We start from the raw sequence: 27,930 nt of genomic DNA on the forward strand, positions 1-27,930 counted from the left end.
TTCAAGAAGTATAGCTGAAATTACACGCAAGGTACCAGTACAAGGCTTCATACCAGCCCTCATTCTGAAAGCATGGGATCATGGGTTCCAGTTCAAGGACAACTATCCAGGTCACCCCCGCTCAGGATAAAGACGTCCAAACACAGAATTGTGCTGATTTTGAACCCGTAGATTATTGAAACAGAAGCAGGCCCTTAAACCCAATTAAACTTATTGCAGTTCTTACATGTCTCTCATTGCTAATTTGACCACCAAATAGTTCACAGTCAATAACGAGGAATCTCTCATTGTGAATTTCTTATACAGATTGGTAAGCATGTTCTCAAAACGCACCTAAGGCTTACTCTGCCTTGGATCTACATTGTCAAAATGGTTTAAAAAAAGATTTCAACCTGATGCATGCAAATGCTGTTACTTCATCGTCATCTTTTTTCACCTTTGTGCTTCCTTTTATTGCCTGACTTTCTCTTGCCTTGTTTTCTCTCTCCAGGAGCAATTCTTTCGTGAATATCAGTTCGAGGCTCTTTCATCAAGGTGCGCTTTACATAAAGGACTCCACCCTTGAAAATTCCTTCTGAAGCTTTCAGGCCTCTATTTGTAGTGCTTCGCTTCTCAATCGTGTTTTTTGTCCTTTTAGCTGAACGCAGACCTAAAGCTATGTCCTGCAAAATTCAACAAAAATCCAAAATATCATCTGCTCAAACTTCTTTCCCTGCATAGAGAGAAAGCAAAACTGCCGATTTCCCTAAAAGTCCCAGATATCAATGTTGGTTTTTGCCATTTGAATTCTATCATTGACCTTTCTACCTGATCTTGGGCATTTTATTTTTCATATTCATTGAGAACAACTCTCTTGCACCCAGAGAGATGACATGTAAATAGAGTCTAGATCAAAACCTCCTGTAATTTCTGTTCCTCGACCTTATCTCGCTTTCTTTTAATGTTCCTGCCCATGTTAATGGGCATCTTGTGTCCTTTCTCCGGCTGCCAACATGAAGGTTCAGGCTCAAAATACAAAGAACAATCAAGGTCTGCTTGACCACTGAGTAAAGTCATACAGCATATTTAGTACCTTTACCCCCAGCGAAAGTAATCTCTTTGCCTCCACTGTTTTCCGCTGCTTCCAACTCATTTGGGAGGTTCCTGCATTACGTCTTGTATTAGCCCACGACTCTAAAGCACTATGGTCTTTGAAAGTAGCTACTCTTACATTGTACCTAGCTGCTCCACTTCTTTGTAGAGCTTCAAGAACTCCTGCTCTTGAATTTTCTTCTCATTGTCATTGCTCAAAAATCTCTGAGGAGCTGCTTCCCTTAGAGTGTCGGAGACTCTAGCAGACTACATCAAGGTAATAAAGCTTGGTGAGCTTGTGTCTATATAACTTCAGGGACCAAGTACATGCAGAAATTCAGAAGAGACTATTCAAGGACGACATAATTATATACAAAGATCGTTGTTCTAACAGTAAATTCAACATGAAACGATGCTCTTAACTGCTTACAAATGAGTTTTCATGTCTCACAAAGTCCATAACATAAAGCTCAGTCTTGTTAAGTCCCTTTCTTGCTGACGATGAGATAGTTTTAAAGGCACTTCTGCTTCTTTTGCATACTAACATGCACCTCTCTCTCTCTCTCTCTCTCTCTCTCTCTCTCTCTCTCGCATGGGTCTCTCTCTCATGGGTAGTAATCCATCCTCACACCCCCATCATCACAAAGCTCCATAATCAGACAAGATCCACGGTTTCTGTTCTGAACACCCCATTGTCCTCCACTTTTCATGGCACAGGAAGCATTGATTGCTTTGCCATATATCCCACATGGTAGCTTCAATAAGCACTTCAATCATCATCAATGAGCTGTTTTTCATCGCATCTCTGGGTAAGCTGCCCTTGAAGAACCGAAATCATAGCTCCTGTTCTGTCTTTGCATTGCATTTATGGATGCTATATTCATGCTCAAACTGTTCCAGTAGTCATTGTGCTTGCTCAACATTGACAAGGGAGCTTCAATGTCCCACTCACCCCGCAAACCCACGTGTGTATTGAGCATATGGCATCCTTCCACATAAATCTGTCCAGGCTGCATTTGAGGTGGTCTAGACTCTATTAGAGTCTCCTGTCTAATTGAGATTGAGGCCAACTCCTCTCATAAGCATTATGCTGAAACAGAGATGATAAATAAATGCTAGAGGGAAAGGCTCTCCCAAAAGCATCCACACGAGGCTGGGATGTGCCAAATGGCAGTAGTGAAGTCCCACCCCTATCCCCTGCACGTAACTCAAGGATATCACGCCTTGGAAGAGTCACCGGTGGAAGTCTTTGGCTGAAATTTCCCATGGGCAAGATCATAGTTAACTGCTCACTAATAGGCTTCCCACAGATGGAATGATCTGGCTGGTTGTGTAATAAATATTCTGTTTGTTGCCCAAAAAAACACCTCGTGTGGGGGTTGTAGGAAAATCCCCATGCAATAGTGTACCTTGGTGCTCTACTAACAAGGATGTATCATTATCATGCCCAATGAGATCACCACCCTCGAAAAGAAGCTGTTGCCTTCGTCCTTCATGATCCTCAACGTCTGTTGTGGCAAGTTTGCCTCATCCCCAACTATAGACTTACCTTGGTCTCTGCAATAGCACTTCCATGTGCATCTTTACCATCAAGTTGCATATATGCATTATCTTGCTGCTATGAGGATCTAATTGAAACTAAGGCATTCCCAAAACTACATCCAATTGGCCCAAAGGTGAAACAAACAAGTCTTCTTGATCCACATAATCCTGCACATGGATCCTGAGCTTGCCAATGAGTGGAGATACTAGTACTAATCGCCCCTGGAAGATCTGCCGGGCATCAAGAGATTGTCTGAGTCCGGTGTTGATCCCTAGCCGCAAGGCAAGATCATGAGAGATGAAAATATTTGTTGCACCTAGATCAAACAAAATTAGCACATTCTGGTCTCTTACTTTGCCCCATGAAAGGCAAAGGTCTCTGTCCTCAGGACCGGCCACTCTCCCCAGAACATCGGAAACTCCTCCCACCAAGGTCTCTAGTGGTTCTTTGGGCGTTTTTTGCTCTCTCAAACACAGAGGTTTTTCAAGGCACTGGGCAGCCATAGGCCCTTCTTTTCCGCAATGGAAGCACTTTCCTTCCTTTCGAAAGGTCTCAAGCTGTTCTGGAGTGAACTTTGATTTTCCTTTAAAGGGCTTTGATGAACCCTTCAGCTTCTGAGGCTGAAACTTCTTTCGACTTTGTGCTGGTATCATATTCATAAGTCCCTATCCTTGCCTTTTCAACTGTTCGCACCAAATCTTCTTTCATCAACTAAACCACTAAAGTTGAATACGTGAAGTCTCGAAGTTTTGTCTTGGGTTGATACTTACTTGGGCACAAATACTAGGATGTAAGCCAGCCCTATACTTTCGAAGCTTAGTCTTTTTTGAGACATCCTTGAAGGGAGTGATCTAAAGATAAGCCCAAAAACCCTAAGTATAAGTCTCGACAGTCTCTGAAGCTGTCACACTCATGCTTTCCCAAGTTGTGTGCACATCATTTAAGAAACTTTTAGGCAAGAACTGCTCATAGAGTTGTTTCTTGAAATCTTTCCACTTCTTTAAAGCTCCATCTGCGACCAAAAGAGCTCCCCACCATGTATTGGTGTTGATTGTAAGACTAAACTTACAACCGTCACATCATGTGCACGTTTCGACACAAGTATCACACACTTTCTAGCCTCGGCATCAAATCCACTTCTATGCACGCACTAAGCCTCTATATCGACGCATCTGACCCAACCTAAAACAAACAAAAGAAAATGAATTATTTGCTGCTTTTTCATCGCTCGACGATTGGTCTAGATCTAGATCAGAGTAGAGTAGATCATCCTTAGAGGAGAGAACTTCAAAGCGAAGCCATACCTAAACATTCCCAAATAGTTTCTACTCAAAATCAATCCCTATGCTTCACATGCGGTTTCACATCATCACATGTCCTGAAACCCGACCTTCTATATGTCAATGAGCAGACTAGAGAGTTTTCAGAGGCATCAGTCAATTGATCAATGGGCAGATTGCACATTATTTGATTTTACACTCACATGCCACCATTGTAAAGCCTATTGGCAATTTTTTCTCGCAATGTGCACTTTATTTGAGCCTTGTAAAACCTCTTGGCTATTCCCCGCATCATTTGCCATACAAGCCCTATAACAAATTGATTATATATTGCAATTCTATCTTCATCCGAAGTTCAGACTACAGCTGATACTGACAGTGTTTTGCAGTTCATTCAGACAGTGATTTCCACATGCACGTTGAGTACATTTCTTGCACCATGTCTACAACTAGCAACCTCAATTTGAAGGCATCTGCTAAGTTAGACAATTCCAACTTTGGCACATCAAAATACCGAATGGAGACCATTCTTGTACTTCAAGACAAATGGGAGTCAGAAATTGCTCCCATTTCGATTGTTGATCCGAAACATAGCACTTCAGAAGATCAACGGCAGTGGAGTTGGCTTCTTCTGACTACCCATCAGATTTAGGATGAACAAAGGATGAGAAATTCAGCGTGGTACCCATATTCTCAAATATACCTCTCCAGAAAAGACTTGTCATCCGCGGGTCTCAAACACTGACAATTGATTGAGGCATCCCGTGATGTTTGAACACACAAAACATAAAAAGTCTCGCCATATGGTCTGTTGTAATCTTCTTCCATACGGGAATAAAATGGGCCTGCTTGCTGAATCTGCAAATAATGGACCATATTCCATCATGTCCCACCGGTGTACGAGGAAGATCGAAGATAAAATCCATGGCAATGCTTTGCCAAGGTCAATCAAGAACAGGTGAGGGCTGCAGCAATCCAGCCGGCTTCTGTTTGTCATATTTCACCTTCTGACAAGTGATACATGTCCTGGCATATGCCTCGACATCCTTCCTCAATGCTAGCCAAAAGAAATAATGCTCCACAGCTTTGATGGTGGCATCAATGCCTCTATGTCCTGCATAGGGTGGGGCATGACTCTATATCAAAACTTTTGGCCTCAACTGTTTCATGACACACAGTCTGCCATGCCTCATTAGAAAACCCTCTTTGAGAGTATAGTGCTCATGCAATTAACTAATCGTAAATCCGTGGCATATTGATCCTTCATGGCATCAAGCTCATCATGATATGCAATGGTCACTACTGAAACTTGCGGCTTGATAGACGCTGAGCAGTATCTGGGGTGGGCTTTCGTGAGAGTGCATATGCAACAACATTCTTTTTCCCAGGCACATGCACAATCTGAAATTGAAACATAGAAAGAAAATTTGTCCACCTCATGCGCTTCTTATACAACTTTCTCTGAGTGAGAAAGTACTGAAATGATTGGTGATCGGTCTGAACATGAAAATCAGCATCCAAAAGATAATGCTTCCAGGTCAAAAGAGCATGTATGACACCCAACGTCTCTCCTGTACTACGAGCACAAGCCCAGAAAGCTACATACTTCATGGATGTTCTTCAAGTGTGGCCAAATCCTGATGGCCTCTACCTTGGCGGGGTCCATCCTAACTCCATCCTTGGAAACAATGTGCTCGAGAAAATGAATCTAATGCATGAAAATTTCATTTTTCTTGGCATTGAAAAGCAGCTTATGCTTCCGTAGCTCCTCAAGGAAAATTACAAGGTGCTTCTTATGTTCAGCCTCATCCTCAAAGAACACGATGATGTCATCAAAGAAAGTGCCAACAAAGGCTCGGTGTTCTCTAATAATCATGTCCATCATTCTGTTGAAGGTGGCAGGTGCATTCGTTAACCTAAATGGCATGACAAGAAACTCGTACAAACCAAATGTGGTACGAAATGCTGTTTTGTGCACATCCTCTAGCTGAATTCTGATCTGGTGATGACCACTCTTCAGATCAATGCGTCCACGCCCCTGCAACCTATCGAAAATATCATCTATCCTGGGTATAGGGAATCTATTCTTGATTGTAATTTAGTCGATGCACATCCGACAAGATCCATCCTTCTTCTGGACCAAAGCACGGGTGAGCAGTAGGGTGAAGAGATGGGCTGAATCAGCCCCTTCTCCAACATGTCCTTGACCTAGTTCATAATTTCTTATTGCTGGGCTGCACTGACCCTATAAGGAGGTCTGTTAGGTGGGCTGCTACTAGGGATTATGTCTATCGTATGGTCTTCTGGCCTTTCAAGGGGGAACTCCTGGGGAAGAGAGTCAAAAAAACACTCCTTAAACTAAAAAAGAAAATCTGTCCGCTGCTTTTCCAGCTTAGAAAAATGAGACTCTGCTTCTACTGATTTCTTTTCACATGCAAACACTAAGTACGCTAAAAGGTGCTTTTTCATTACATTGCCAATGGCAGAAGCAAATACAATAGGGATGGATTCTCCCTTCAGCTTAGCATCAAGAACGTGGGTTTTGCCACGGTGAGTGATTGTGATTGTTTTATTCTCCGTATCCAAAACAGCCCCAACACGAAAGTGCTAGGGTATTCCTAGTAACACATCACAACCATTCAACAGCATAATATAGAACTCTTCCGAGTCCACATAGCTCTGAATATGCATCCTCAGCTTACCTATCACTGGAGTAACTGATTGGTTGAGCCCCGAGCAAGCCATATCCGCATCACACAAAGGACCCATCTCTTCTGCCCGCATTCCCAACTTTCTAGCCAGCTCTAGAGAAACAAAGTTGGCCTTCGCTCTCGGATCAAAAAACATCAGAGCTGTTTGGTCTCTTATCTTGCCCCATGTTCGACATAACTCTGTAGCATCTGTATTCTGAACTACCCCGATCAAGTCTGGCAAAAGACCAGCGGTGGGCTTAGGCTTCTTTTTCTTCTGGTCACTCCTCTTCTCTTCCTTATGCTCACCCTACTCAGTGGGAGGGAACTTCTTCTTCTTGTGTGGCACCCAGAAGTTGGTATAGCAAAATCGACAAGTATTTTGCTAATCTAGGATACATGAAGTCCAATGCAAATCATACTCAGTTCAAGGGGAAGAATTACTATTGCACTTTTGTACTTAGATGATCTGATTTTGAGAGGAAGTAATGATAGCTCCATAAGCAAGCTAAAACAAGACTTATCTACAGAGTTCGACATGAAAGATCTTGGACTTATGCACTATTGTCTTGGAATTAAGTTCTAGAGAGACTCAGACAGCAACTTTATGAGCCAGCAAAAATATGATAGTCTCTTGAAGAAGTTTCATATGGCAAATTGCAAGATTGCAACCACTCCCATAGAATAGAGTTTGAAACTTACTAAAGATCCAGAAAAGCCTACAGGCAATAACAAGTACTATCGCCAGCTCATCGGATCTCTTATATATCAGACTATTGTCAGAAACAAATTACTTTGATGAATCAAAGCCAACAACAATATACTGTGATAATCAATCGGCTCAAGCATTAACCAAGAATCCAATATATCACTCCAAGACAAAGCACATTGATGTCTGAGAGCACTTCATCAGAGAAAGAGTGTTACTTAGTGACATCACATTGCAACATTGCAACAACAAAGAGAATGTTGCAGATATCTTTACCAAACCACTTGGGAAAGAGCTTTTCGAGAAGCACTGAAAAGCTCTTGGTTTGACGCAGAGGAAGGACATTCACATTAAAGGGGTGTGATGGAATGTAATGCTCACTTTTTCTTCGATGCCCCAGAATCATCATCTTGAGGGAAGGCCTACTTCATGATGCTGATCTTGAGGGAAGGTGTTGAGGAACCATCTCAACATCATTTGTGATCATATGTGCATAGCACTAACACATAGAGTGCTAAAAAGTAAAGGGTTGAAAACCCTAACCCTAACCCGGGATTTGTATATATTCATCATTTTCAACAAAATGTAGTGTACAGTTAGTCATTTGTGATGTGCTCTCTAGCTGTGCCCTCTCTCCTTATCTCCACTCTTCTCCTCTCCTCTCTCGGGAAATGCAACACCAAGGGCCATAAAGAAGGGCTGGCCTTCCTGACAGTGCTCTCAACGGAAGCAAGAACGGAAGAGGGAGAGAGAGAAACAGAGAACCACACAAGTTTTGGTGGGTGCAGAACCACACTAATCTTCTTTTTCATTCATTTATATATGTGTTTGAGTATTGTACATAACCGGGGTAAAGGCACAGTGACCTTTAACCCCCACAACCTCCCACTTAAAGGACAATGTGCCTTTAAGGGAGAACAACCAGTGAGCATACTATCCAATGCCCATCAATACACGACAATACTCAAACCGCTGACTAGGTAGAATCTTCGTCAGCATATCTGCAGGGTTATCATCTGTATGAACCTTGACAAGCTCTATGCGCTTGTCCTCAAGTACCTCACTGATGAAATGGTACCTGACCTCAATGTGTTTGGTCTTTGCATGAAAGACCGGATTCCGTGCTAGCTGAATAGCACTCATGGAATCACTATGCAATGTCGGTACATCTGTATGAATCCCCAAATCTCCCACTAGCCGATCAAGCCATATAGCCTCCTTGCAACCGTCAGTGGCTGTAACATACTCAGCCTCTGTGGTAGACAAAGCAACGCACTTCTGTGCGCGAGACATCCACGACACTGCACCACGTGCAAAGGTAAGCACATAACCAGAAGTGGATCTCCTACTATCCACATGCCCTGCATAGTCTGAATCTGTGTACCCAAGTACACACATGGCTCCTTTAACAAAGCAGATGCACATCTCCTTGGTACCCTTCATGTACCTCATGATGCACTTAACTGCCTCCCAATGCCTCTTTCCAGGATTAGCCATATACCGGCTAACAACTCCCACTGCAAATGCAATGTCTGGTCTAGTAGCTATCATAGCATACATAAGACTCCCAACTGCTGATGCATAAGGAACCTTGGCCATCATAACCCTCTCCTCATCTGATTTGGGACTATTTGTGTGACTCAGTTTCACATATGGAGGCAATGGAGTACTCACTGCCTTCCCCCCCTCCATATTGAAACGCTGCAATACTTTTGTAACATACTCTTTTTGTGAAAGCCAAAGGAGTTTCCTACTCCGATCACGCGTGATGCGCATACCAAGAATATGACCTGCAAGTCCCAAATCCTTCATATCAAAGGCCTCATGCAACTTGGCCTTTAATGCATCTAGCTCATAAGTATTCTTGCTAGCCAATAGCATATCATCCACATATAGTGCCAAGATTATCAGGCTATTATTCTTAGAGAGAGGGGGTCCTGGTGGCCGTGGCCCCAGGGTGAGAGGAGTGAGGAAAAGGGAGTATAGAGGCAGTGATCAATTTCACTCCTACTAAAACCCTGGGACCAAATGAAAGCATCAAATTTCTGATTCCATTCTCTAGGTGCTTGCTTAAGACCATAGAGACTCTTCTTCAGCTTGCAAACTAAATGCTCTTTGTCCTTTTCTTCAAAGCCTTCCGGCTGCACCATGTAAATTTCCTCATGGAAATCCCCATGCAAGAAAGTTGTCTTGACATCCATCTACATAAGCTCCATATCCTCTGATGCCACTAGTCCAAGCATGCATCTAAGTGTGGTCATCTTCACAACCGGAGAGAATATCTCATCAAAGTCCACACCCTTCTCTTGCTTGAACCCTTTAGCAACCAAACGGGCCTTGTACCTAGGCACATCATCACCTGTGCCCTTCATCTTGTAGACCCATTTACATGGCAATGCTTTCTTTCCATGTGGCAAAGAAACCAAGTCCCAAGTCTTATTCTTCATAAGTGAACTCATCTCTGATTGCATAGCATACTCCCACTTGCATTGATTCTCACGCATCATAGCCTCTCTGTAGCAAGAAGGCTCCCCGCAATCAGTAAGCATCACATAGTCTACCCCTGGAACAAACTTATCAGGCGGTCTAGACAGTCTAGAAGATCTTCTCAAGGGCATTTCAGCTTGCTGTCCCACCTGCATATCAACCACATTTGGCTCATCATTTCCACTAATAGATGATCCATCATCTACCCTTGATTGTATACCTGTGGGAGTACTTGGTGGTACCATTTCTTGAACATTTGGTGCATGGACAGCTTGCTGTCTATCAACATATGCAGGTGGATTCACATCCTGGAAAGTGATTCTCCTCATTTCCACATCCCTCATGGGTGCCTTATGCATCTTCTTCTCATTGAAGACCACATCATGGCTGCGTATGATCTTCTTTGCTTCTGGATCCCAGAGACGATAGCCCATCTCTCCACTTTCACCATAACCCAAAAAGATGTATTTCCTAGACTTAGGATCTAGCTTCTTTCGAAGCTCTTTTGGCACATGTGCATATGCCTCACACCCAAATATACGCAAATGAGAGTAAGAGGGCTTCTTGCCACTCCATGCCTCTTCAAGAATACCACCATCCAAACTCTTACTAGGTGATCTATTGATCATATGCACTGCAGTCTTCATTGCCTCAGCCCAAAAACCACAAAAAAGACTTGCATTGGAAAGCATGCATTGCAACCTTTCTTGAATGGTACGGTTCATCTTTTCTGCAACTGGATTTTGCTCTAGAGTACGAGGGGATGTGAGCTCCCTCTTAATCCCACGTGTATCACAGAAATGCTGAAAGTCATGAGAGAGATACTCTCCACCATTGTCAGTCCGTATGCATTTAAGCGTTCTACCTGATTGATTCTCAACCAAGGCCAGCCATTTCTGAAATACCTGGAACACGTCACTCTTTCGAGCTATAGCATAAGCCCACACTTTCCTAGTTGCATCATCAATGAATGTCACATAGTATTCAAGCCCGCCTAATGACCGTCTAGGCATGGGACCACATACGTCTGAATGCACCAAATCAAGCTTTTCAAAATCTTTCTTTCCCCTTCCTTTATGGGCTGATTTAGTCTGCTTCTCATAGAGACAGTGCTCACAAAATTCAAAATCAAAGAAAGTCAAATGCGGTACATAACCCAAACGGCATAAGAGTTTCATTCCATTGTGGCTCATGTGCCCCAACCTGCAATGCCACAAAGAAGTGCTTGGCTGCTCGGTTATTGCAACAACATGATCAAATACCCCTGATACATGTAAGGGATACAAAGTCCCACACTTGGCACCCCTGGCCAAAAGCATAGAGCCCTTCTGAATTTTTCAACTCTGAAAGCCAAAAGTGGTGTGAAAACCAGCATCATCTAGCTGACCCACTGAAATAAGACTCTTGGTCAACTTAGGCACATGTCTCACATGTTTCAAAATAAATGCAGACCCATTTGCAAAAGAAAACTTTATGTCACCTACTCCCACTATGTCACATGCTTAGTCATTTCCAAGATGCACACAACTTGTCTTTCCACTATGATAAGTTGAGAACGATTCCCTATGGGGAGTAACATGGAATGAAGCACTAGAATCCAAAATCCAATCCTGGGAATATGCATCATCTGAAGTGGTAAGCAACTCTGCAGATAAACTAGACATGAAGAGAATGTCATTGTCACTATCATGTGTGACTACATTGATCTCCTCGATCTTCACTTTCCTTTGTCCTCCCCTGGACTCTCTTCCTTTTGATTTGCACCAATTTGCATTCTTTTTCTTATCCTTTTGCCCTCTTTTCAGCTTGTAGCAATCCTTTTTCATATGGCCCTTCTTGCCACAGTGGTAACACTCAATGTTCCGTGCCCTGGATTTGCTACGAGACTTCCCTCTTTCTTGGGACTTCCCCCTGAACTGTGATATGCCCCTTTGCACATTTAAGGCTGCATCCTGCTTGTTGCCGTCCATAGACTTCCGTCTAATCTCCTCGGCCAACAAGCTACCCACAACATCATCAAATTTCAGTACTCCACCAGGTGCAGAGTTACTGACAACTGTACAGAAGGTATCCCATGAGGATGGCAATGAACATAAGAGAAATATTGCCTTAGTCTCCGCATCAAAATTCATCTTCTGAGCCTGAAGCTGGCTGAAAATAATATTGAATTCATTCAAGTGAGAAGCAATGGAGACCCCTTCCTTCATTTGCAACTCAAACAACCTCTTCATGAGGTAAACTTTATTAGAGGGAGTTTCCTTCTCATAAGTGGCACATAGTTTCTTCCACAAATCTTCCGTAGTCTGCTCATTTACTACTGTGAAATAAACTGACTGTGCAAGATGAAGTCTAATAGTAGAATTTGCTAATGCATCCAACTCATTCCAATCATCCTCAGACATATTTGCAGGCTTAGCTTCAATCCCTGCCAAGGGTTTAATCTGCTTCCTTTTTTTTTTCCCAAGAAAAAGACTTCTATTAAGTAAGAGAAAAAACCCGCGAGAGCAAGCTCAAAGTGGAATACATCATGAAATCATAAGGATAAATTAAAAACCCCCTCAGAGTGAGGTGGAAAACAACCAAGGCTGAGGCTGAAAGTGCCACCTCAACCCTGTAGTAGTTTCAGAGAAGAAAGGAGAATCCTTCCATTCCCTGAAGAAAGAAGCCCTCCTAGCTGAGGCTGTAGAGTCTCCCTACATACCCGTCCATACGGCCATCAAAGTATGTACGATGTCTGTCCAGATACTAGCCAATGTGTGCGAGGGATGAACCTGAGTACCCTCCAAAGCCTCTGTGCATCTGGCTCTCCAGATATGCCAGGATGCTATGCTCGCTAGAATCTCCCAAGAAGTATCCACAGAGGCATGTACAGCTGTAAAAGGAAGGTGTGGTACCACATCCATCGAACAGGACTCAATCCGATGACGTCGAACCGAAATGGCCCCAGAGGAGTCAACTCTCTCATAGAAAACCTGAGGTCCTGTAAGAGAAAGCCAAGCCACTGAGCCCCATGTCATAAAAAATGGGGAATGGGCAAAGTGACTGAAAATCCTGGCTACCCCCATCCAAATCATCCTCGCCTATCTGCAATCCCATAAGCAATGCTGAATAGACTCCGAAGCAGAAAGGCATCGAGGGCATGTAGGGTCGGCTCCGAACCTGAACCTCCAAAGGTTCACTGCAATCCCTCCATGGATAGAAAGCCAAAAGAAGATAGTGATCTTTCTATTCCTGTGGAATTTCCAGAGTCTCCTCCGGAAGCACCTCTGCAGATCCGCAGTAATATCAAAAGTCTCCCAATGAGGAACTCTGGAAGGTCTCCAACCTCTACTACTGAGCTGATATCTCCTGGCATTACTGACCGTGTAACGAAAGAAGGGGATGCTCTTCTCTCGATGCCCTGCGTCAATCCACTCCCACTCTCCGGGGTCCCACTGCAAATACCTGATGGGAACTCCCCCATAGAGCCAGAGCCTCCAAGACCCGGTGGAGAGTAGCCGAGGGTCTGGGTCTAGGAACCACTCTGAATCTGATCCCTGCATCAAAAGACCTACAACCCTGATAGGCTGAAAAGCAGACTCAAGCAAGATGTCCTCTATGGACCTGAGCAATCTGCCACCATCCTGGATACTAAAAACCAAAGCATCCTCCTGTGCATCTCGAAAGGCCAAAACCTGAAGCGGAACCCCGCCTCTCGAAAAAGTACCTGCCCAAGTGGAGGAAGTGAGTGGCATATCATCTGTGTCTACCCAAACCTCTGGAAGGGCTACCTCAATCTGCAAGATCCTCCCTGCACTCCCTCTGAGATGTCCTGTCAACCTTGATTTGGTCTCCTCTGGAAGCCTGCGGAAAGCTTTCCAAGACCCCATAGAAGATGCAGGTCCCCTCTCCCACCTGGACCACTGCATGTAGAGTGAGGCACCCAGTGGTCTGCCATGATCATCTAAAATACTCTCATTCCACATGATGGGTTGCCTATCAATCTCTTCCCGAGAGGAAGGAGGAATCCTCCAAAGAGTGCTTCTGAAACTGGCCCAAGCTTTCAGAATGGCAACCATGAGAGGGAACGAAGGTAATCTGAGGTGTGCTGTGGTGAAGATCCATCTAACACTGCTCATCCAGTCTCCTCCTGAAGAAGGTGTGCACCTCTGTATGCTGCTGATAAGAAAGTCACGGTTCCTGCCCTGGCATAAGTCCCCGCACCACCATCTTGCAAAGTAAAGCTCTGCACTATAAATCTGAATCAATAATATTTAGACCCCCTTCCTGTGTAGGGAGGATGAGGGTCTCCCAAGCCACCCTGGCTAAGGCATCTGCTGTGTCATCAAGCCCACTCCAGAGAAAGTTTCTGATCGGTCTTCTGAGCTGAATGATGCAGTCCCTAGAACGGCACCAACATGAACAAACAAACCAGGCTATGGCCAAGAGGACCTGGTTGACTACCACAACTCTAGAGGCAAGATCCAGCTTGGCTGAGCTCCAAAAAAGAAGCTTCCTTCTGATGCTCTCCAAAACATGGTAGAAATATCCAAGCCGACCTGGCAGCCCAAATACCTGATAAGCTCACCCCTCTGAACCCAAGTGAATCCTATGTCAAGCCCCCAAACTGGAGTGTCCTCATCACTGATCCAAAAGCCATTGGATTTATGCCAATTTATCTGCGCCCCTACCGCCAAGCAAAATAAATCCAATGCTGTCCTGAAAGAAGTGAGCGTCTGTGGAGTGGCATCCAAGTAAATTGCTGTGTCATCTGCCAACTCACTGTCAAGTAGCTCCTCTTCCCTTCTGATGGGAAGTCTCAGCCCAAAGATGTCAGCTTGAGATCTAACATAGATACTCATAGCTTCGGCCACGAACAAAAAAAGGAAAGGAGCAAGGGGGCATCCCCGACGGACTGATCTCGAAATATGAAATCTCTCACCCCTTACCCCACCAATAAGTACCTGGCTGTGGGCTGATCTGTACAAAGAGGAAACACCTCTGATCCAAGCATCAGTAAAGCCAAAGCGTAGAAGGGTGCCCTCCAAAAAACCCCAATCTACTCTGTCATAAGCTTTTTCAAAATCCAAAAGTAGAATGGCAAGATTCTGGCCACTCTGCATGGCCCACTCTGAAGCTTCCCAGAAAGAAAAGATGTTATCAAAAATGCTTCTGCCATGCATAAATCCCGTCTGAGTGTCATGAATGAGATCAGGGAGAAGTGGCTGCAATCGGAGGCTGATAGCCTTGGCCAGAATCTTGTAACAAGTCCCCAGAAGTGTGATAGGCCTCCACTGGGACACTAAATTTCTGCTACCTCCTTTTAGGATAAGGTGGATGAGACCCTCTGTAAGCGACCCAGGCATCTCGCCAGAGTCCCAAATGGCCTGCAGGGCTGAAGTAATAGTCTCCAATCATATCCCAAAATGCAATGAAAAAAGACGGGGTGAGGCCATCTGAACCTGGGCACTTGCCCTTGTGAAGGGCTGAAAGTGCAGTCCTGAACTTTGTGTTGGTGAAAGGTGCGTCGAGTAGAACATGCATACCCAGATTCACCAACACAGGGATGCTCTGCCAAATAGCCTGTCTAGCATCCTCTCTATCATGTGTCTCAGGATCAGCAGTAAGAAGGATGGCATAGAAATCTGAAGCTATGCGTAAGACATCATCAGGCTCTGTCTGTAAAACCCCATGTGAGTCAATAAGCTGGGATACACTCTCTACTATGTCTAGGGCCAAGAGTAGAGAAAAAGTGTTTATTGACTCTACCACCCATCTCGACCAGGAGAACAGGAGGGACTGTGGCTGAATAAGAAAGGCATCATCACACCAAGTATCTCTGCCACAGAAGTGAAAAAGAAAGGCATCCCAAGCTGCTCTCTCCAAAGAGTGAAGTCCGCCTTCTGTACCCCCTTTTTTGTCTGACGGCAACTCGACCATGTTAAAGTCACCTCCAATCACCCATGAATCCACAATGGGGGCCCAGGAGAGCAAAGTCTTCCACATAAGGACACGTTCCCCTCTAATGTTGGAGGCATACAAGTTAAGGAAACCAACCTTACGCCCTCCAATCAAAAGAATAATCCACTGAGCTCTAGAGGGAATAATGACTCCGTGCCCAACAACTAAGGGGAGAACCGACTGCGAAACTGAAATAGAAGTGCCCCCCCTGGTGCCCAAGGCAGGCGACCAAAAAGTATGGCCAGAAAGCAACTTGCCTGACTTGGCACAATCTCTAGAATCCAGCTTGTGCTCTTGAATAAATAATATATCAATGGAACCCCCAGTAACACCTGGATGAAGCTGATCCCGGATCAGCTGTCTACGGTGGCGATGTGGGACGCCACCTAGGCCCTGTATGTTCCAACTAATAATCCTCATCGACGGGAGGATGTAGAGTGGAACACCTTACCCGACCTAGTGGCGGAAACAAACCCCTCAACAGGGGAAGACCTCCTGCTCGAGGAGGGAGGGATGGAACCAAGTGGCGGAAAATCAACAAGGGAAAGAATCCTGGCACCTGAAGAAGAAGCCCTGTCAATAGGAAACCCAATCACTGGCTCCCCAAAAGTAGCGGGCACAAACTCCTCCTCTGGGAAATCTGAACCCTCTGCCAAGGCTGAAAACGAGTTCCTGTGGAGCAAGCCAGACACCGGAGTGCAAAGGATCCCTTGTGAGGGAAGAGGATCAATAGTGTAAGCTATCCCCTTCCCCCTATCCAAGGGAGGAAGTGAGGAATGCTCTCTATCCTATGTCTGCCCAGCCGCGGAGACCTCTCCTGCCTCAAAAAGAGCATCTGGCACCGCTGGATCTAGGGAAGAAGCTACAACCGGGGAGGAGGTCGAAGCTTCAGCGTCTCAGACTGTGCAAGGTGAGAATGAAGGGACAGCTCGAGGTGAAGCAGAGTCCACTAAAGTACCCTCGTGAACTAAAGGAGGGATCTGCACACGTGCCGAAACCCACTGGAGAGCGTTGCGTGCCCCTGAGGTAGGTGGGGGTCGAGGAGCAGGTGATGGACCTGTACCACCCCCCTGTCGAGGCCGAGAAGCAGGTGTTGGACCTGTACCACCACCAATCTAAGGAGCACCGCCATGCGAAGATCGAGGAGTAGGTGCTGGACCTATACCACCTGTACCACCCCTCTGTCGAGGCTGAGGAGCAAGTGCTGGACCTATACCACCCCCCTGTCCCCCCTGTCGAGACCATGGGGCCATAGCTGTACCAGAGGGCTTCTTGGGCCTTTTCTTCTTCCTGGGGCAATCCCTGGCAAAGTGTCCAGAGGTCCTGCAAATCCTGCACTGGTCCTGTCTGCCTGAAATCTCTACTCTCTGGCGAAAAAACGAACCATCCGGGCGCTAGATCATAACATGATCCATCTTGAGGTTAGGATCCTTGCAAAGGACCCTAACTCTAGGTACCCCATCAGCCTTGGTTGCCTCTGCTGCAGTCAATGGCAACCCAGGGAGGGGTGGGATCTCAGCAACTACGCCAAAATGCTCCCCAATAACAGAAAGAAGTCGATGGTAAACCTGGGGAAGCCCGGGGAATCTGATGAAGAGCGAAAACATTTTCTTATCTACCTCCACTGGGTTGAAACCAATATGAAAGGCTTCAAAGAAGATCTTCCTGTGTCCCAGGTGTAAAAACTCAGCCTTGAGCATAGTGCTCGCGGCCTCTGGAGTGTCAAAAATAACCTGGAAAAAACCTCGTCCCAGAAGACGAACATCTAACAATCGTGGAGTGAGGTCTGGGGGGAGAGCCACAAGCATCCAATCTTTGGCTTGGGATCTGGAGGGGTGAGACCCGAAGATGCGTGCTAGCAACATGGTAGAGCATTCAATCTCGACATCCTTCTTGAGCTGCTGCAACTCGTCTTTAGAAAAGGTAATAGTTTTCGCGGCCGGTGGAGGTGAAGTAAGATTGGCTGACGGAGTATCCATCGCCAATCGAGGTGAGGAGGCCGACTCTAACAAATTAAAGGCTCCTTCCGCTCCAAAAAAAGCTGCGGGAGAAAGGAGGGTAGAAAAAAGGGAAAGGAGGCGAGGAGGGAGCAGAGGGAAGGGGTGAGAAGGGGAGGGGTAAAGGGGATAGGCTGAGAGGCTGAAGGGGAGAGGGGCAGGCTGAGAGGGAGGGAGGGGGCAGGCTAGGAATAGGAATAGGAGAGAAAGGAGAAGCTGGAAGGGGGCGGGCTGAGAGGGGGAGGGCTGAGAGGGAGAGGAGAGGAAGGAGAGGGAGAGGGAGAGGAAGGAGAGGGAGGGGCACGGAGGGGGCGAGGAGTGAAGGGAAGGGGGAGGAGAGGGAGAGGAGGGGGCGGGCTGAGAGGCAGAGAGGGGGCGGAGAGGCAGGGAGGGGGCGGAAGGCAGAGAGGGGGCGGGGGAGCAGGCAGGGAGGGGGCGGAGGGGCAGGGAGGGGGCAAGGGAGCAGGCAGGGGGAGGGGGCGGGGGAGCAGGCTGAAAGGGGGAGGAGAGGAAGCGAGCAGGAAGGGGGCAGGCTGAAGGGAAGGAGGGGAAGGGAGGGAGCGGCTGAGGGAGAGGGAGGGGCTGAGGGCAAGGGAGAGAGGGAGGGACGGGCTGAGGGAGAGGGTGCAGCAAGGGAGCGGGGAGGAGCAGCAGCTCACCGAGGTGTGTTTTAAGTCCCATACATCAGTTTTTTAAGTCCCATACATCACCGAGGTGTGTTTTAAGTCCAGGGTGGGCAGCCATATCCATCACATGTAGCCGCTGCCCTTCTGGTATTAGAGACTTCTACCGCTCAGTTGCTTGTACCAGGAGACGAGATATTCTCAGACGTGAGATTGGTGTTCGCCAGCAGTTGGCAGCTTTGCAGAGGGAAGAGCAGAAACAGCCTTCAGATGCTTGGATTCAGGAGCGCCTTGCTGTAGCAAGGGCTCATCTGCAGTTATTGCTTGATTAGAGAGCAAAGTATGCCTTTCATGCACGGGAGTCCTTCTGGATTCAGATGGGTGGTAGAGTCAATAAACACTTTTTCTCTACTCTTGGCCCTAGACATAGTAGAGAGAGTGTATCCCAGCTTATTGACTTACATGGGGTTTTACAGACAGAGCCTGATGATGTCTTACGCATAGCTTCAGATTTCTATGCCACCCTTCTTACTGCTGATCCTGAGACACATGATAGAGAGGATGCTAGACAGGCTATTTGGCAGAGCATCCCTGTGTTGGTGAATCTGGGTATGCATGTTCTACTCGACCCACCTTTCACCAACACAGAGTTCAGGACTGCACTTTCAGCCCTTCACAAGGGCAAGTGCCCAGGTTCAGATGGCCTCACCCCGTCTTTTTTCATTGCATTTTGGGATATGATTGGAGACTATATTACTTCAGCCCTGCAGGCCATTTGGGACTCTGGCGAGATGCCTGAGTCGCTTACAGAGGATCTCATCCACCTTATCCCAAAAGGAGGTAGCAGAAATTTAGTGTCCCAGTGGAGGCCTATCACACTTCTGGGGACTTGTTACAAGATTCTGGCCAAGGCTATCAGCCTCCGATTGCAGGCACTTCTCCCTGATCTCATTCATGACACTCAGACGGGATTTATGCACGGCAGAAGCATTTTTTATAACATTTTTTCTTTCTGGGAAGCTTCAGAGTGGGCCATGCAGAGTGGCCAGAATCTTACCATTCTACTTTTGGATTTTGAAAAAGCTTATGGCAGAGTAGATTGGGGTTTTTTGGAGGGCACCCTTCTACGCTTTGGCTTTACTGATGCTTGGATCAGAGGTGTTTCCTCTTTGTACAGATCAGCCCACAGCCAAGATCAGTCCGTCAGGGATGCCCCCTTGCTCCTTTCCTTTTTTTGTTCGTGGCCGAAGCTATGAGTATCTATGTTAGATCTCAAGCTGACATCTTTGGGCTGAGACTTCCCATCAGAAGGGAAGAGGAGCTACTTGACAGTGAGTTGGCAGATGACACAGCAGTTTACTTGGATGCCACTCCACAGACGCTCTTTTGAAAAAAAAAAAAAAATCTGCTTCTTTTGAATAAGCACATCCCTTATTTGTTCTTTCCACAAAGAAAAGTTTGTCCCATCAAACTTTTTAATGTTGAAATACTCCTTTTCAGACATGGAAGAGGATGCCATGACGCAAATAAAGCAAAATCCCAAATGCTAGTGCCTATAAGAGAGAATCTCACCAAATACTAGGTGCACCCAAATGTGTATGCCACGATAGAGTGAAATATCACCAAAACTCAAAGCTCAAAGCATCAAAAGATGCATCTGACTCATGTGCATATACTATGCATCCATATGAGCAAATCTGGCCCAAAAGAAAATGCCAACTGCAATGGCAATCCAAAATGCCAATAAGCGCCAAATGACTCAAGCATAAACACCGTCCACTGGCATATGCATTAATAATATCTCATCCAAGAGAGCATAGCACTATTAGTGCATCACCTGCAATGTGTCAAAGCTGTCCCTCAGCATAAAATAGCATCCATGTGCAAAGCATCCATAAAAAATAGCATCCCACAAGGCAATTTGGGCCTATCAGCGCATCCAATAAGGATCGTGTAACCCAATGCATACCACGAATGAGCGCACACTGCTCAAACTGCAACCAGAGTAATCTGCATAAGGTATGCTCAAGAAATCATAGTCCCACGGTAATGACCGCTACTGAAAATAGAACCTGAGATGCCTCAAAACATGGGCGCCATTGCATAATCGGACTCAGCAAGAAAATCTCAAATATCTCTCTTCTGCCAGAACTCCAAAATCCCAACCGATGAGTGAGAAATGGGAGTCAACCCTTATCCACTGCCATGTGGCATAAATCTAAGGTTTCAAAACCTTAGAATGAAAAAATGCATAACAGAGAGACGAAATCGAATACACAGAGATCTATAACTCTGAAAATTCTCCACCGAATCACGTAAGAACTGACAGGTAGGGGTTTTTGGGCGTCCGGAACGCAATGGGACAGACGGTTTTGGAAACCGTGGTCTGAATCACTGGGTCCAACACACGGACTGAAAAACGTTTTTGGAAACAGAGCTGTTTGTAAACTCCACCGGAGTGCAAACGATGAGCAACATAGAAGTTTTAGGACCTCCTGAGTCCACCAAAACTGACAGATCTGCAAATGGTTGCTCCAAACTTGAGTTCCAACACCCGGGCAGAAAAACGCAGAAACTGACACAGTGAGTCAGAAATCCAATGAAATGATCCCACATTCAAGAATGAAGGTGTTTCCAAGCTCCTGAAGTGAAGTGGACACCAAAAGCAAGCAATAGTTGCCTCTACAAGTCAATACGGAGTCTCTGTCATCGAACGGAATAGGGAAAAGCTCAAAAAACGACTTTTTCTTTGAAAACACTTAACAGGCTCTCAAAACCACTTCGCAAAGCCAAAGTAACTTTTCCAAAGGTTCCTCCAAGGTCTCTACACACTCGAATGCAAGTAAAGTCACCCACAAAGCTTCCCACAGAGCTTCTCCTTCCTCCCACAGAGCTGCTGAGCTTCAAGCATTCACGCACGCTCAGCTAGATCACCCGGGCTCTGATACCAGTTGAGAGTACTCTCAACGGAAGCAAGAACGGAAGAGGGAGAGAGAGAAACAGAGAACCACACAAGTTTTGGTGGGTGCAGAACCACACTTATCTTCTTTTTCATTCATTTATATATGTGTTTGAGTATTGTACATAACCAGGGTAAAGGCACAGTGACCTTTAACCCCCACACCCCCTAAAGGTTTTATTATAGTAGAATAACTTTGTACAACTAGCTCACAAAGGGAGCATGAAGCTGAGTGCAATTCTCAATACAACTCAGAGCTCAGGGGCTCTCCTTTTATAGACTAGGCCTAGCTTGTGCTTTTCCAAAAGCTAAACCTACTTTATATCTTAGAATAGGCTCCTTTTTTACAAAAGCTAGCTTTTACTATGCTTTTTCATAAAGAAAGCGCTTTTCTCCAAGTAGGGCACCTTTTATGATCTTTTGACTATAGTGGGCCACCCTCCATAAAATGGGACACCACCTGTACTTTGGCTCTTGTGGGAAATGTTTTTTGAATTTTGGGCCTTTTGCCATGTTTATTGACCAACCAACGGGGTTGGTTGACTGACCTTCTAGTCGAGTCATTCAGACCCGATCTGGTCAGCCCTTTGCCCTGGGCGACCCAATTAACCTTTAAATAGGCTGCTTGGATAGCCCTAAATGCCCTTGAATCCTTGCTACAACTTGATGACTGTGCAGCCAGGTGTAACTACCACCTATGTCTGCCACTGGTGCATGTGACAAGGAGACACTTTTTAAATGAGTTTAAGGACTGCTTCCTATAAGACTTGCTAAAAGATTACTGCCTGAGAGACCTGAAGAGTTGACCATACATTTGAAACTACAGAGTACTCCACCTTCCATACAAAGTGAGCAAAGCATAGCATTATGAGATTCAAAAGCAAGTGTGGGTTGGTACATCCTGGGAATTCTCTGTTTGTGCTCCAATGGTACTAGATCTCTTCATATGGTATCAGAGCCATGTTCCTAGCCCTGCTCTCTCTTTCCCTTTCCCTTCCAAGAGGTTGAGGTGAGGGAGGCCAATGAAGCTACTCTAACTCCTCCTCCTTGGAAGGCTGCCCTCTTCTCTCCTTCCTTGAGCTCTCTTCTCCATGCCATGATCTGTCACCTCTCTTCTCCTTCCTTCAGCTACATCTTTCTGTGACCTGCAAACAATGTGACGCTTCTATCCGGAGCTAGAAGTAGAATCACGGCTTTGTGTCTTCAGCAAAGTTGTAGAGGACCTTGAGTACTACAAATTTCGTTTTTACATCATTGCAATCCGAGTTTTCTATGAAAAGTTATAGCCCTTGCAAGAAGTGACGAAATTTGTTTCTGCGGGCGAATTTTGTTCTAGAGCTCAATGATTTGACAGCCCAAGCATGATGCAACTAGCTCAACATGGAGCTGTCCATCCTCTTCATCGTTGACCTCTGCTCTAGCCCGCCATTTGATCCTTCTATCCGAGACATTCTCTTGGAGCTGCTGCCCGCAAGTCCGTGCCCGCATTCAACCCGTCATTCTCTTAGAGCTGCTGTCCACGCTGCCTCTATCTTCTCTGCCCATCACTTGATGTGAGCTCTTGATATTACATTGCAGTGACTCCTTCACGTGACTACTCCAAACTTTGGTGAAGACTTCTCGAGCTAAATGTGAGTTCTCCGATACTACTCCGACACACTCCACTACAGTGATCTCTCTGATTAGTGTATTACATCGAGCTTGATGTAGACCACTCTACATCAACAAGTTGTTGGAGATAAGTGCACACTAAGTGTACTATTTCCTAGTCTACATTTGTCTAAGTCTAAGTCTAAGTCTAGTCTTTATGTCTTGAGTGTGTGCCATGTGGCACTTCTACAATTATCCCATAAGCACTCTTGCTTTATGTCTTGTACTTTGGCCCATATATTCAATGGGTCACATCATTCTAATCTATCAATCTAGCTTGTGTCTTGTCTACACTCTTCTCAAGGTATTTCTTGTCTTTTAGTCTTGTCATTTCATTTCCATTTCCAGTTTCTAGTTCTAGTTCTTTTTCCATATTCCAACATGGTATCAGAGCTAGATTGATCCCTCTTCTCTCCCCTCAGTCTGCTGTAGCCATAGCTGCCTCTTCTCAGTTTTCTCCCCCGCTCAGCTGGTCGCCATCTTCATCTTCTGCCCGTCTTCTCCACGCTGCTGCCGTTCCTGCTGCCGCTGTAGATCTGCCCGCCATCTCTCTTCCAGATCTGCGCGCCAGATCTGCACGCCATTGCGCTGCCAGATCTGCTGCGCAGTTCCACTCTCTACCAGATCTGCACGTCAGATCTGCGCAGATCTGGCGCTGCTGTAGCTCCCGCTCCTGCTGTCGCTCCTGCACCTGCATCAACAAACGAACATTTCGAGTACAGTCAAGACTGTCCGTACAGTCCGTACGACTGTACGGAATCTGCACCTCTCCAGCTGCTGTTCGCGATCTGCGCCATCTGTTCGTGACTGCCTTGGAGCTCGCGCTGCCTGCACCTCCTGGACCGCGCTCCTTTTTGCGCCTCTACCTCTGCCTTGGGATTAAGGTACTGTGCATTTCCTCTTTCAGTTTGCTCAGCATCAGTTTGCTCAGCAGTTCCTTTTTTGCTGGTTCCTCCTGCTTCGATGGGCTGTCATATGCTATGGCCTTGACAAAGTGGTGAGAGAACCGGCTTCTTGGATCTCTCCTCTTATTTATTTCTGCAATCTTGTAAGGGAATAGACACTGCCCTTGCATCCTAGCAAGAGGTAAGACCTTCCCACATGGCATCTTCCTCTCATTCTCTCATATCTATCGACAAATTCAATGGGTCCAACTTTCATACTTGGCAGATCAAAATCAAGTGCCATCTTATGAAAGAAGGCCTTTGGGACATTGTTCACCGTGCTGCTCCCGAAGGTCCATCTGAGCAAGTTGTCACTGCCAAGAACGACAAAGCCTATGCTATCATATTGCTCGGCCTTGGAGATGATTACATTCATCACATCTCCGACATACAGTCTGCTCCTCAAGCATGGATCACTTTGGATACCCTTTTTGGAGCCCGATCTAAAAACTCTAAGATTGCACTTATGATCTCATTCTTTGATCTACATATGCAGGAAGGAGCTACTATAGCCTCTCATGTCAATTATCTTCGCAGTCTTATGGTTCAGCTTGCGTCAGTCAAGTCTCCCATCTCCGAAGATATTGCTATTGCTGTGCTTCTCAAAAGCTTACCTGACTCCTATGCTACTCTTGTCACTACCTTCAAGTATCATAATAATCCTTCTCTTGAGGGTATCATCAATGCTCTCCAAGAGGAAGAAAGAACTCAACAACGAAAGGTAACTGACACTGCATTTTTAGCAAAGAAAGGAAGTTCTAAGGTAAGAAAGCCTTGCACCCATTGTGGCAAAACTAATCATATGGAGAAGGATTGTTTCAAGGCTCATCCATGCACCATTTGTGGCCGTGATAATCACCGGGAGAGGGACTGCTACTCCAAAACCTCTACATCAGCTCCTGCATCTACCTCAGCCCATGTTGCTGCAACATCTCCATCAGCTGATCCTGTTGTTCCTTCCTCACATGATGAGAAGTGGGCTTTCTGATTACTTTTATGTCTTGTCTACCACCTTGACCACCGATGATGTAGGTCAAGGGGTGTCTTGGTCTTTCTATTTGTCTACAGTCAGTCTTCTGTCTATCTAGTCTTGTCTGTCTGTCTATTTGTCTATCAATCTGACTGTGTTTTAGATCCATCTTGTCCCTACCCTTGTGGACCCATATGAGGATATCACTTGAGGAGGGGTGTCTCAGGATCTTTTGTCTGTCATGTTTTCTATCTTGTCTCTCAGTCTATCAGTCTTTATGTCTGTCTTCTAGTCTTGTCTTTCTGTCTTACTCCTAGTGTCCACTTAAGGAGGGTGTTGGAGATAAGTGCACACTAAGTGTACTATTTCCTAGTCTACATTTGTCTAAGTCTAAGTCTAAGTCTAGTCTTTATGTCTTGAGTGTGTGCCATGTGGCACTTCTACAATTATCCCATAAGCACTCTTGCTTTATGTCTTGTACTTTGGCCCATATATTCAATGGGTCACATCATTCTAATCTATCAGTCTAGCTTGTGTCTTGTCTACACTCTTCTCAAGGTATTTCTTGTCTTTTAGTCTTGTCATTTCATTTCCATTTCCAGTTTCTAGTTCTAGTTCTTTTTCCATATTCCAACCCAAGTGACTTCTTCAACATTGCTTATTCGATCGGTGCCTGAGGTACTTCGCATTGATTGACTTTCTGATTGGTCGAGGTACTTGAGGCTTCTACTTCGACATTGGTGACTCTCCTTCCTGCATTTTGAGAGTCATCATGTAATTGCTCCATGTAGCTACCCATGGACTTCACCGAGACATATTTTGGGGCATTCCTTCCTAGCGCTTCATTGACATCGTCATCGACTCGCAAGGATGTGTACACATGAGCATTAGCTACTTGGAGGAAATCTCTTTCACAAAGAGATATTTTTATTTATTACTACACGCTTGATGTATGTCCTGGGTAGTCCCCTTAAAATGATATGTATTGAGTGTTTGGTTTTCATTGAGTCTAAAGGTCCTCTGCCTTGGATAGTCCTCCTAAAAAGATGTATTGGTTTTCCTATTTTTTTGGTATGTGCCTTCCTAACATGTCATGTTATGAAGCCAAGGGGGGATGTACTGTGGGAGCCATATGTATTGGCTTTGATAGGTCTATTTGTTTATCAGGCCTGGCTTGAGAGTTTCACGATGTTGGTGCATTGGTCTCCTAGACCTCTGAGTTGGTCATGCATCCATGCATGATGAGCCTTTGAGCCATGCTAGATGAGATTTCTATGTTATGCTCACTAGCCTCTGAGCCATGCTCACTTGCTTCTGAGATTGTGTGGGAACCATGTCTAGTTCTAGACCTGCATGCACAATTCTGATGACCATCATTATCATGTTCTGTTCTTGGTTCCATTCCAGTAGTCTCTCACCTTGCCTTTATGGGGGGGTGTTGGAATATGAAGCCAAAGTGAGTCAAAAATGAGTGTACTAAGTGTCTAGGGAGTGTTTTATAGTCTAGTGAGTCCTAGACATGCCACGTGTCATATTGGGAGTTATCCCATATACACTATTGCTTTCTATAGTCTAGTGTCACACTATATAGTGTTGTACTTGTCTTTAGTCTTTTCATATTAGTCAACATCAAGCTATCTACATATGAGTATTTTGGTTATCATTGCCTGGCACTTATTCTTTCATTTTCCTTTCCATTTTGCTTTTCATTATGCTTTCCACATGGAGAGCTGGCGGCCGCGGAAGATCTCCTACTTCCTGTGGCTTCTTGCCCACAAAGGTCTTCCAGTGGGGAGCTGGTTGCGGCAGATAGGCCAGGACGGACGCTGTCAGATCTGCCATGAGGATGAGGAGTCACCAAAACACTGCCTGTGGAGCTACACTCGCGCCCAGGACGTGTGGAGGTGGACTTTCGGGATTCTTACTCGCGCAGCACCGGAGCTAGGTTTGATCACTTGGGGCGCGTTCTGTTGGTGCAGCACCGCACCTGGTCTTCATCACTTATTCGAGGCATGCCAGCAGGACCCCACTTTCCTTATCACACAGGGGACGTGGGGGCCGCTCGAGGGTATCCCGCAACACCTAGCAGAGGCTGATACAGGAGTTCAGGAGAGGCAGCCAGTCTGGGAGATCATTAGCAGCATCGCAGGGTGGCACATTTGGACCTCGCGTTGCGCGCAGATCCTCGGTGGCACCTCCTTATCGACTGCCCAGATCATGACTGATATTTGGAGCGAGATTATTCATACCCTCAGAGGCCAGTGGAACCAGATTCAGGGAGATTCCCGGGCCGGTCGGGAGAAGCGGAGACGCTTCCTCCGGGCTTGGGACACACAGGGCCTCTTCTTCGAGCAGACTTCGCAGGGCCTTCGGTGGCGCTACTCACCACCCCGATGGCTGTTCATTCACACTCGCCTTATCCCTCCGTGAGAGAGAGATTTACTTTTTTGTTACCTTTTAGGGCTGTGTCCGATTTGTGAACGCAGCCCGTCAGCTACAAGCTGACCTTTTGTATCTTGCTCTCGAAGTAATATAATTAGCACTGTTTTTTCGGCAAAAATTATGCTTTCCACATTTCCATTCGTTTCTAGCTAGCTACTAGATCTCTTTACTTAACACCGTTTTCAAGGGGGAAAACTTGATTTTTTTTCCTTTTTTTAACCAGTTATATTCAACACTAACACTAAGGCCACAAAACTGCAAACAACGTACCATGAAAAGGCGCCATTCCTTTGCATTGGCTTTGTGTTTGGAACCTTGTGCTCGTAAACTACCATCAATCATTACTCTTGGTCCTTCTTCCATGCCTCTACAAGACTAACACATTTGAGTATGATGAGCAAAAGCAAAAAATTCAGTCCATAACTTATTCACATGTAGCCAAATAACCACTGCGGGGCAAGCAATTTCTAATTATCACATCATTGATGCAAAAAAAAAAACTCAAAATTTCAAGCTAGATTCTGCAAGAGAGAACATTCTAGAAAGACTATTTAATACGAGTTACCATGGTTTCTAAAACGTGATTACATATAAAAGAAACTCATAAAAACAATGTTCCTTTTTG

The 27,930-nt window shown here is 45.6% G+C and overlaps 1 protein-coding gene across 2 annotated transcripts; it reads right to left on the reverse strand.

The window, feature by feature from the left end:
- Positions 1-27,678, reverse strand: LOC147887268 (axoneme-associated protein MST101(2) protein). Of its 2 annotated transcripts, XM_087394816.1 has the most exons (6): positions 27,576-27,678; positions 1,218-1,338; positions 1,073-1,143; positions 898-984; positions 394-662; positions 2-341 (listed from the first exon to the last, which is right to left on the reverse strand). In XM_087394816.1, exons 1-5 carry the CDS (start codon positions 27,666-27,668, stop codon positions 423-425), a joined length of 612 nt encoding a protein of 203 aa, XP_087250942.1. In that variant the 5' UTR covers positions 27,669-27,678; the 3' UTR covers positions 2-341; positions 394-422. The 2 variants fall into 2 exon arrangements, with proteins under 2 accessions (XP_087250941.1, XP_087250942.1); XM_087394815.1 differs by having other exon boundaries at positions 1-662.
- Positions 27,679-27,930: the final 252 nt, after the last annotated feature.

The sequence above is a fragment of the Dipteris shenzhenensis genome, chromosome 23 (genome assembly GCF_047967505.1).
Source record: "Dipteris shenzhenensis isolate YYH24624 ecotype China chromosome 23, Dip_SZ_1.0, whole genome shotgun sequence".
Taxonomy (NCBI): Eukaryota; Viridiplantae; Streptophyta; class Polypodiopsida; order Gleicheniales; family Dipteridaceae; genus Dipteris; species Dipteris shenzhenensis.

Coding starts and splice junctions, on each gene's coding strand:
- LOC147887268 (XM_087394815.1), bottom strand. CDS start 27,668: ATGGAAGAAGGACCAAGAGTAATGATTGATGGTAGTTTACGAGCACAA. Junction 1,339..27,575: donor AGGAATGGCGCCTTTTCATG/GTACGTTGTTTG, acceptor ACCTTGATGTAG/TCTGCTAGAGTCTCCGACAC. Junction 1,144..1,217: donor CAAAGAAGTGGAGCAGCTAG/GTACAATGTAAG, acceptor GACGTAATGCAG/GAACCTCCCAAATGAGTTGG.